Source organism: Amaranthus tricolor, chromosome 13 (assembly GCF_026212465.1).
Source record: "Amaranthus tricolor cultivar Red isolate AtriRed21 chromosome 13, ASM2621246v1, whole genome shotgun sequence".
Classification (NCBI taxonomy): domain Eukaryota; kingdom Viridiplantae; phylum Streptophyta; class Magnoliopsida; order Caryophyllales; family Amaranthaceae; genus Amaranthus; species Amaranthus tricolor.
This window is the reverse complement of record NC_080059.1, coordinates 8,429,331-8,441,266: the sequence shown is the minus strand read 5'-3', so window position 1 is coordinate 8,441,266 and position 11,936 is coordinate 8,429,331. Positions and strand designations below refer to the sequence as shown.

Genomic DNA, 11,936 nt, shown 5'->3' with positions numbered 1-11,936 from the left:
ATCAATTAAAATTGTGAGAAATAGCCTATTAGTGAGACGTTTTCAAAACAAGGAGTGCGTATTCTCATAATTTGTTAGGTGAACTATTTAATCAATGAATAGTGTGGATCTCACGGTGAGATCGTCGTATATAATAATTAGTGAAATCATAAATGCTTATTTTTTAGATTAAGACTTATCATATGATTATCTCACCATAAGACGAATACATACAAGAATTCTTTGATTTTTTTTTAGGGAAATTCCACGTGGTAACCCTGAGATTTTGGATTTTTCACGTAGTAACCAAAACTTTTAAAAAATCCATGCGGTAACCCTAAGGTTTACCAAATTGTTCCAGCATGACCTTTTTGCACAGAAAATAGTAGCAAACGTTAATTTTGAAGCTTTAAGGCTGTTGTACACCTATTTATGCGACTCATCATTTCAAATTCCATCAGTTTCAACCTTTCTACCAAAGCATAAACCTTAACTCACCATTTCAAGTACTATATTTAAATTTGGGTAAATGATATGATTTGGATAAAAAATGGTAGAGTTAGGGTTTATATTTTGGGGAATAGGTTGAAACTGATGGAATTTGAAAAAATGAGTCGCATAAATAGACGTACAACCTTAAAGCTTCGAAATTAACATTTGCTAACGTTTTGTGTGCAAAAAGCTCATGGTAGAATAATTTGGTAAACCTCAAAATTACCGCGTGAATTTTTTAAAAATTTTGGTTATCATCTGAAAAATCCAAAACTTCTATGACATGAAAATTTTCCATTGTCGTATGTGACTTGCTCACATCCACATTGATGTGTTACATATTTGGGAATTTTTGAAATTGTTGAGCGAAAAAATAAAAAAAAGTAATTAAATAAGCGAAATTTTAAACAAATTCCAAAAGTAAGCGTCCAAACCCCAAAGCTGTGCTTTGGAGCTGTTCGCAGTTACTAACTGCGAACAGCATATAAGACAAACTAGCTGTTCGCAGTTGGTAACTGCGAACAGTTCAAAAAACACAAAATAATTGTTCGCAGTTAGACTGCGAACAGCAAAAAGACAAAATAGCTGTTCGCAGTTACTAACTGCGAACAGAAAAAAAAAAAAAAAAAATAAAATAAAATAAAATAAAATTTATCGCGAACAGCTATTTTGTCTTTTTTGACCTGTTCGCAGTTACTAACTGCGAACAGCTCCAAAGCACAGCTTTGGGGTTTAGACGCTTACTTTTGGGAAAAGTTTAATTTATCGCTTATTTGATTAATTTTTTTTATTTTTTCGCTCAACTTTTTCAAATTTTCCATATTTGGTGAATGGTGACACACTTGCACTTACTCTAATGGGCCAACTTGGGGGACCTAAAACGCGTAAAACTAGTTCTTCTCCAAATTTATTGATTGAGAGTTGGGAGTGTATGAAATTTATTGATTGAAATTTTGTTCAAGTTTGGTCATTGATAATGAATGATATAACAATATTGTTAAAAATGGTGTGAAATGCAATTAATGTTTTTACACCAACATAAAAATTTCTCTGCAGCTGTCTTACGCGTGCGACCAAAAAATTTTATATTTGTCAAATTTAAGCCTTAAAACACTCATTTTAAGACTTGAAAAGTCAAATCTAACACTTAAAACCTCTACTCCAAGCCTTAATCTTCTTTCTCCATAAGCTTAATTTACTTTTTTAACTATCGACTTCAACCTTTAAAACACCATTCCACCACTTAAAATGCCAATTTTAACTCTTAATACCCCTACTCCAACCCCTAATTTTATATTTTACATACCTACTCCAATTGTAAAATATCCATTTCAAGACTTAAAATGTCTATTCCAATGTTTTAAGTTTGTCAAATTCAAGACTTAACATGCCTATTTCAAGGTCTAAACTGTTCAATTCAAGCTTTAAAATGGCAACTTTAAAATTAAGGGCTGGACATGTGAGTGGTCCCACATATGCGGCCGTCTCACAAGAGATTTGTTGTTACACCAATGTGGATGCTCATAATATATTGTAGGTAGAATTTACTTATAAATATGCAAGTTTACATAGTAAGAAATCATAATCGAGTAAAAACTTTATCTCTTTTATTTATTTTTCTCTATTATCTCACTAGTTTTTCTAAGTTTTAACACGTTACCAGCACCAGCTTTACCCTTAATATCCAATAAACAAATATGCTAGAGATTACAAAAAGACAATTCAACATATTACACTTAACTAGAAAAAAATTCTTAAAAAGACATCATGAGTCGTATAGAAGCTCGGGGACTTGAACATATTGTAATGAAGGTAAAAGAAAAGGATTCAACGACTTAATGGAACACAAGATACCAAAATAAGGGTTACCATAAATCAAGAACAACCAGTCTCCTGAGCTCTTAGGCTTAGCCCATTAAAGTTTAATGCGAAAATTTGAAAAGAATAAGCAAATTAATATAGAAAATTCAAAAAATAAGCATCTTTTAAACATAATTCCCAAAATAAGCACTTTTTGCCCAAAGCACATTGTTTGAGGTTGTTCGCTGTTATTAACATCAAACAAAAAGGCTTGATTAAAAAGGTCAAGATCTTTGTTCGCTGTTTAGTAACAACGAACAAAGATTTTGACCATTTTTTACCAAACTTATTTGTTTGTTGTGTTATTAACAGGGAATAATTACGACGCTAATTGTCTGTTTCAATTTAATTGCTATTTTTTTGTGCCATTTCAAATTTACAAGGCTGATTTTTAAGATTTTCTCGTGCAATATTACAAAGAAATCTTTCCAATGTTGCAGCATTAACTTGGAAAGCCATCTTGTGCGTGTATACCATTTAAATTGGGTTTTTTTGCTTCTCTCACTGCCCTTTTGAAGCAGTAGTTAATAACTACCTTTATACTAACTACAACCAATGCAACCAGGATAAAAGTTTTAAAGTATATAACATATTTTGATGTCTTAATTATCAACTTATGTTTTTTATTAAGTTGGTTTCTTGGCACAGATTATCAACACAATTATATATGCTTCAAATATCCATTCATCATCATCATCATCCTACCCAGTGTATCCCGCTCATAAAAAAATTATGGGCAGGATCTGGAAAATGAAGGACGACGACAACTCACACCCAGTAATCTAAAACACGAATATGGCGCTTCAAATATCCATTCGATTTAAGTAATTAAGGAAAGGAAACGGGCAAGTGAGAATCGAACTCAAGTTTCTTTTTTAATTATTATGGCCTATAGGTAGATTACCAACATTATTATGAGCCTAGTCTATGCTATCTTAATGTGCATTTGTAACACTCTCAGAATAGGTCGAACTTTTGAAAACACATTTAATGAAAAGTATGAACCAAAACCTACTCATGGGAGTGTTACCGCCACATCTATTTCTAATAAAATAAATATAAGGCTTAACGACTAAGAAATAACTTAATAATTTTAGATCCAACAAAGGGTCTTACAACATAAGAAAAGACTGAAACGTAATCTGTGTCCATATAAAATTTAAACAACTAAAAAAAAAATTTAAACTGAAATACGACTCTAATAAAAGCTATATTTCTAAGTGATCCTCACTTCACAATTCTCACGCAATTAATAACCTGCAACATAAGAATGCAAGAAAAACAAGGGAAAAACTCCCAAAATCAGGAAATTGAGTAATTCCAACTCCATCCCGTAAAACGATTAAATTCGAAAATGATTTTAAGAAAATAAGATATAATTAAATTGAAAATAATTTTAGAAAATAATATATAGCTGAGTTTAAAAGAAAACAATTTTGGAAAACAATATATATAATATCACATAAACCAATTTGTTAATTTGATATTTAATAATGACAAACACATAATCAATTTTTAATTTGAGGGAACGAGAACGCCAGTAGGCCGAGGCTTTACCCCTATACCTACTTCATCAAGAGGTCGTCACCCCAAATAATTCAAGGCCAGCAGAGTAGTCTCAGGGAATCCTAGTGTGCACACCCCTTCTACTTGGATCACAACAAATAGAAGGAAGACCAAACATCGTATCAAGTATCAGAAATAATAATAATAATACCTGTCGGCAGCTATACTAACCAAACAGGGCAACCTGTTCATCACTCTTATACTTGGACCACAACAAATATAAGAGCTTCATTTCCCTCGAGTTACACTTTACATGATTTAATAGATTTTTATAATTAGTCGCGATCACGCAAACATATAATCAAACATACATTATTTATTTTATTTTAGGATCATAAATTTTTCCTAATAGATATATATCTCAGGAATATCCAACTGAAATCTCATTTTCCAAATCACCATTCTAACATCAATTGGTGCCAATAGGAATTAATATCACAAATATTTCTCTTCCAATTTAAATCGTATCTAATTTCGTTATCAAAATAATAATATAAATTTTAACGAAATAAAAATTATAAATTCAAGTTTGACAAAAATAATAGTAAATATAATTTGAGGATATATAAAACATAATATCATACAAAATAATGTCATATCAAATCATGCACCCATTTAAACACATTAATTATCACTTAGCACATAATACTAACGGGATAGTCCTAATTAGATGGACATTGAGAATTACCTTGTCACGCGATCCTAGACAACGTACGCTCCTAATAATCTCTATCTACGAATCCGCTGTCTTTAATATCAAAATTTTGCCTTTTCTTGATTAAGTTTTAAGCAATTAGAAGATGGAGGAAGAGTTTGTAAGAGAGAAAGAAAGTGTGAGCAATAATGTGAATGAAATTAAGGGTGATTGGTTTAATTTATAATAGGTAAGTGAGGTTGGTTATAAGATTAAGAGGGAGAAGAGGGAAGTTATTTGTTAATGGAGAGTTATTTTTAATTTTTTATTATTTTTTTGATTTCTGAAATTTATTTATTTATTTATTTATTATTATTATTATTATTATTATTATTATTATTATTATTATTATTATTATTATTATTATTATTTTAAAAGAGAACGGGTGTTACAGCATTAATCTAAAAGTAGCAAATATTTACCAATGATTGTATTTAATTGTACTTGTCAAGTGAAAAAAACACACTATTTGTGTATTTTTAAGATTGATGCACACTAAAATACTATAGATCAAATCCATACAAGATTTTCTCGATAAAAAGAACTCCATAATCGCATTTTGTTAGTAATTGAATATAAGAAAAAAACAAGCATAAAAGTTAGTTTAGACAACTCATGTAATGTTAGCAGTGTAGACCGAGATAAGGAAAAGGGCTAGAGAGAATCGAACTCATATTATTCCTAAGAAATTGGTAAATACTCTAATCGAAATACGACCTGATTCTCAAATAATTATTTATAAGCCTTTAATCATTTGTTTATTTATTTTTTTAGAAGGAAAAAGAGTAAGTCTATAATTATATACTTCCTCCATTCTAAAATACTTGCAAAATTTGATTTTTCACACAGTCTAATGCACTACTTTAATCGTTAATATCTCTAGTTACGTATAATAAAAAATTATAAAAATTTGATATTAAATAATCTTTACATTAAAACGAATCAAACAAGATCTGACTTGACTATATATTAACTTATAGGTTAAAAACTAATATCAAATAAAGAATGATGAATGAATAGTGTTACTTGTAAGTTACAGGTTTCTTTCTCTTTGAAGACATTTCTCGAGCCGAGGGACTCTTTGATCGCACTCTCCTCTATGGGTAAGAGCTCCCGTTGTTCTTCCCTCTCCAGACCCTGACCATAGTTTTTTATGAGCGAGATATACTGGGTATGATGATGATGATGTTGCAAGTAAATCGGAACGGAGAAAGTATATGATGAATAAGTATATTAGATTTGAAAATGAGTAAATATAGAAATTTCAAGCTAAGAGAGAATAAAAAATTGACTTATAATAACACTCAGAATTCAAATTTAAATTTGAATTTGAATATGAATTTAAATCTAACTCAGTAATAACTTGAACCATTACGAAATTTATAATAATAGTTAGGTGACCATTGATTTAATACCAATTTCAAGTCAATGAATAACATTATCATTAAGGTTTAGACGTGTTCATCAAGTTCCATTATGATATTTCAAGTCGGTTAATTTTTAATTGTGGAATATATTTAAATGTTTTGACAATTTAATTTTACTTTTTATCTATGACTTATTTTTAGTTTGGTTGGGTTGGATTGGGTCATATTTATTATCTATTAAACAGGTCTATTTTGAATAGGTCCTTTAAAAATAGTGGGTCTGTTATCGTTGAGAAAATAGTGTCTTTATATTTAGCAAGTCTTGTATGAAATCGTCTCATCATTAGACAAACTCATATAATTTATCTGTGTTTTTAATTGATCATTTTAAAATTATAAGTAATCATTTTTATTATTTTTTAATTAAAAGTAAAAGAATAAAATTAAAATAAGTGAAAAATATGTACTCTCATCATTTCTTTTTGTTTTACTACTTTACTTTTTCCACGGCTATAAAAAAAAGTTTTGAATCTTTATAAATCTTTAGATTTAGATACACATCATAAAAATGTATCTTTAAGTGTATAAAAAAATTATGTATTAAAACGAATTTAACAAAATGTCTAATGAATCTATATTTTATCTTTGACATATTTCTTAAAAACCTAATCAAATTATATCTTTTGAAATGAAAATTTCTAAAGTGAACAAACAAAAAAAGCTAATGGAATATATGAAATGAAAATAAAGAATATTATTAACTAAAAGAACTGGAAAATTCAATGTGACATCCTCACAATGATTTGTCATACGAAATAATTAAATTATTTATTTGCTATATTTATTAAACTAAATAAGATAAAATTAAATTTGTTTTATCAAATCATACTATTAAGTAAAAGAACTAGAAAATTCCCTTTAAATCATACTTTAAAGAGAAGTATATATATATATATATATATATATATATATATATATATATATATATATATATATATATATATATGTATATATATATTTAAATGAAAAGAAAAAAACAAGTGCAGTCCAAATCCGTATCCCCTCCCAGAGTAATGGGGTGACACACTCGAGGGGGACCTAAAACGCGTAAGAATAGTTTTGGGTCTTCTCGAATTTTGTTGATTGAGATTTGAGAGTGTATGAATTTTGGAGTAATAACTCGACGGGTCTACTGATAAATTAGAATTCATTCATTCACTAAACTATTTGTTAGAATTAGACATAACAGCTTTAAGGAATGCTTTAAACTGATAGAATAATTTTTAAGGCATTACAAGCAACCTTATATAAAGATGAGTTCATGAGAATATTCACTACTACTGATACAATCTGCCTACCCTCTTAGAAGCTGTAAACTTCATACGCCTACGTTTCATCTAGATGGCAATCGTCGCTGCAGATCGTCAGCCAACGTTTGCCTCAAGTTTTCACCATAATAGTAAAATGATCTCTCGATGTCCAACACTCGTGGGGTAGACCCACTTTCCTCTGGCTCCTTGAAATATTCGGGTTCGGGCTCCCTCGCAATCTGACACAGATTATGTAACACACAACAAGCCACAATGGTTTGAGGAGCATGATGTAGACCGACGTTCAGATTCTGCAAAATTTTCCACCTCCCTTTGAGGAGTTCAATGGCTTTGACAGCAGCTGACCTACCCTTCATTAAGGCAGCATCGAATGCGTTCTGGGCCGGGGAACCCCTGTTATTACCGGAGAATGGGGTTAAAAGGAAGGAGAGCAGTGGGAAACACCAATCCCCAACTATGTAGGGCCTCACGGGATGTCCCCTCACATTGACGACTTGATCCCACACGACGTCACCAGACATGAGCTTATTGTAGAGGGCACTATCTCTAAAATGAGTGGCGTCATCGACACTCCCTGGAGCCTTGACGCAAACATCCCAAAAGATCTTCTTATGGTCCGCTACCACCTGGAGCTGAATGGCAGGGAAACCACTCCGACAATGATAAGATGAAGGGTCGGTAACATCAGTAGGGAGGCGACACAGCCGAATAGGAGTAGAATCAATAGCACCACACATATTAGGCAGAGAAGTGAGCTCTTCAAATGCCTGAGTGGTCTCATGAAGGCGTCGGCGACCAGCAGGGATCTTGATGAATTCAGGGTAAAGCTTGGTTGACAGGAGACGAGTGACCATGTTAGTAATCTTGGAAACGAGATATGTGTCTAAAGAGTAGCGTTTGGCAAGGGTTTTCGAAGATAGGCCATGACATAGACGGGAGAGAACCATAGCAACAGCATAATCAGGTGGGAGGGAGAGGTTCGACTCGGCTATGTGGGGCTTGAGCTTATCAACAACGGTAGTAAAGACAGGATAGGAAAGGCCATAGGACCTACGCCATTGCGCATCACGGACAGGGGCATCCATGGACCAGATGAGCTCAGTAGAGAGGGCTCGGAAGGCCGAGAGGGAATGATCGGATGGGGAAGATGAGCGAGAGCGAGATGGAGATCGTGAGGAAGGAGAGGAAGATGATAAGGACGGCCGAGATCCAGCAACGAAGGAGAGGACTGATGCAATTGTGAAGAAAAGAAGAGGGGCGGCAGAGGAGGAGTTAAGAAGCGAGGAAAACGAGGTGGTGGAAGAGGTTGAGAAGGAAGTAGCATCTGATGAGAAGAGAGAAGAGGTGGGATCCAAGTAGTTCTGCAAGTGAAGCAGATGTGAAAGCATCATCAGAAACATTTGATTCATCTCCTCTCCGTTTGATTGGAGAAACGGCATCACCAGTTAACCAATAACGTAACAAGGCTATGAATACATCACTTTGCTGTTAAAGAGAAAAACTTCTGCGCTCAATAATCCAAGCAGAACAAAGACTGTTCAAGCTATCATGTCCATGAATTCCAGAACGGCCAGATCTGCAATTAGAAAAGAATGTCTCTGGACTTCACAAATACAAACTCTAGAAAACACAAATTTATTTTCTACAAAAATAACAGAAATATACACAAGAACAGAACAAAAAGGTCTTCATAGGATTGATTTCGTACATAAAAACACACAAGATACCAAATAAAATAACAAATTCAGAATATGATACCACACTGATCTCTCAACAAATTATACTCAGATAACCAAAAACAAACAAAAACCAGTGTTTTTGATTCTTATTGAAAACTGCTATTTTTGGAACCCATTTACAGATGCATCAATGGTTTAATCTTTCTCAAGAAAAAAATATTGAGATACCATCCAACATTCAATTTTCCATACTAATAGTATTAGGTAGTTTCCTCTTAATGTCATTCATTCTCAGAATATTGTAACTAAAATTATTATCCATTCAAGAGACGCTACTCTGTATACACTTCGAAAGCTTTTTACGCTTTCTATTGTATGTTTGATAGAAGGCTCAATAAATATTTGAACGTCCTAAAATCTCACACCATATTCCACATCATCAATGTAAAAATCAAGGGAGTGTAGAAGGAGAATAAATTTACTATTTCAAAATCGGATGACAAACGTGACAAAATAAAATCATAAGCTAAACTATAAAATATACTTCTCTTAGTTTTAAAAGGTGTAAGGTGCCATAAGGCGCTAAGAGTCCGTAGGCTCTAGGTGCACACCAGGTGCTAGCCATTACAAGTGAAGCGCCCCAAAATACAGGATAAAAAAATAAAAACTCCCCAAAATAAGAAAAACTCCCATGAAAAGAGGAAAAAAAAAAAAGAGAAAAAGAAGAGAAATAAAGAAAAGAGAGAAAACATATTTGCATCAAATCAATGGACTCCTTTTCATACCAAGACCAAAAGTTGCTCTATAATATTTGACTTAGGCGCTATAAAATGCTTGCCAGCCCTATCAAGACTGCCCTAAGGGCCCTAGGCAAGTTTAAAAAAATAAGATACTTCCAACTCTGCATAAACCGAAAACTCAACAAAAATCTACATGAGATAATTAGATATGGAACCACTTTTCACCGGAAATAATGCAGGCAACTTTGTAATTATTGTTTAAAACCGTCGGTGATCATCCATCGCAAATATCCAAAAGAATCAAAACGGTGAAATATGTTATAAAAAAATTATATGATTCTTAAAAAATGATGAGAGGAAATTTAGAAAAAACTCAAGAACTCCGATTGTCGGCAATAAGTTAAATATTTCAACAATGAGAAAATAATTGAATCTACCTCGAAATTTCTGATATTTATATGGAAGTATGTTCAAATATTGATTGAGGAGTATGAGAAAAGAGAAGGGGTAATAGATTTAGAATATAACAGTGCAAAATATCAGCCACATGATCACAGCATCACCACTGCATTGTAAAGTTTATTGAAAATAGTGCTAACATGATTTAGATCGTGAAAATTGTGAAACATCCGCCACATTGATTAAAAAAATGGTTTTGCAACTGCTACCACACAGTCGCAACTCATTTGACATTCTGCACTATGGATGAGAGAGATTGAGAGACGGATAAACTAAGAAAGTCATCACTCACGAACAAAAAGTGAGGAATCCAAGAAAACAAATACTATTTGAGATCAAATAAATAAATGAAAAAGCTTAATCTCAGATGTTAAATTGCTTCCCTCTCTCCCTCTTAAATATCACCAGAAATGATATTCACGGTGACCAAGATTTTGAGAGGGATTAACAAGTAAATCTTCTAACAAAAAATATATGATATATGAAGGTCAGGTGCCTCTTGCTTGGTTAAATATACCCACAGGGATCCCAAATCCAACCCTTGATCGTTTTTTGAAAGTAGGTGCGGATTGGGTCTTAAACTTTCACGTCCAACATTTGATATTTCGATGATGTGTTTAAGGGAACAAATGAACAATGAGATAGCTTCAGCCAATGTAGCACAATTTTATTAATTTAGGTTGTTAGGATGTTGAACATCACTATGGGATTAATTTGGGCTTACTTTGGCCTACAACTAAGATGTGTTTAATCAAACTAAAATGAACTAAGGTGGAAACTGATATTAGTTCTAAAGAGCATACCTTAGCACCAAAGATTTAATGAAGAAAATTATTATCCAACAACACCTTCAGTTGCATAGCAATCAAATTTAAACCTTTTCTAGGTGAGTCATCTTTGAGACGGGTCGCTTTTTTGAGTCATGTCAAGATGGGACATTTTGAGGTTGGGTCAATTGCGCAACTATCAATTTAATTGAGTTCCGGTTGACCCAATAGGTCAATTGATCCAAACTTTCCTTTTGTATATCATTAAAGTTTTCAAAAATGATGATAACCTAATTTATTTAATTTTAGACGAAATTTTAAATAATTAACCAACCTTTACTCGATCAGCTCAAAATAAATTCTCCTAATGTATATTTTTCAATAAAGCTACCTACTGGTTATAATTGTCAGAGATAAACCCTGCTATTGTTTATTCTCAATCACTCGATTTACAAAGAAGGTTAGAAGAATATAATTAGTTCGGTAGATTTCATTTTATGGGTCAAAATTCCCGTATCATGACCCACTAATGTTAGTTTGCGTTGGATCAAAATTTGATAGGTGTATCAAATTTCATAGCCTTTCCTCCTCAAAATCAACATATGCCAAGTTCCAAACTCCATTTTCAATTAATTCTATCATCTCGAAATCAGAACATAGAAGCTAAGGGAATTTTAAGAGCAATAACAACAAGAGCATATATTGAGAAGAAAAAACCAACAATACAAAGAAGTAAAATTTTCAAGCCCTAAGTCAAATAGCAGATTGGGCACACAGTGCACGTCCTTACCCTAATTAAAACCAAAAGGCAAACGTCAATTTTCGTTTAGGAAATGAAATAAAAAATTTAAAGAAAACAATTGATTAATGTAAATATACGGCCATAAAACACCAAATTTGAAGACACAACAACAAATCAAAAACTTTAAACAGACATATGTGCAAACAGTCCAAGAATTTATCAGCAAAAAGTAACCCAGAAATGAATAAAAGGAAAAGTAA

The 11,936-nt window shown here is 32.3% G+C and overlaps 1 protein-coding gene across 1 annotated transcript; it reads right to left on the bottom strand.

Annotated features, from left to right (window-relative positions):
• Nucleotides 1-7,205: 7,205 nt before the first annotated feature.
• On the bottom strand, nt 7,206-8,733 carry LOC130798325 (protein ALP1-like). The gene has a single exon (XM_057661262.1). The coding sequence runs from the start codon at nt 8,726-8,728 to the stop codon at nt 7,352-7,354; it is 1,377 nt and encodes a 458-aa protein (XP_057517245.1). The 5' UTR covers nt 8,729-8,733; the 3' UTR covers nt 7,206-7,351.
• Nucleotides 8,734-11,936: the final 3,203 nt, after the last annotated feature.

What these genes read in the sequence shown, in the direction of transcription:
- LOC130798325 (XM_057661262.1), bottom strand. Translation starts at nt 8,728, where the DNA reads ATGCCGTTTCTCCAATCAAACGGAGAGGAGATGAATCAAATGTTTCTG.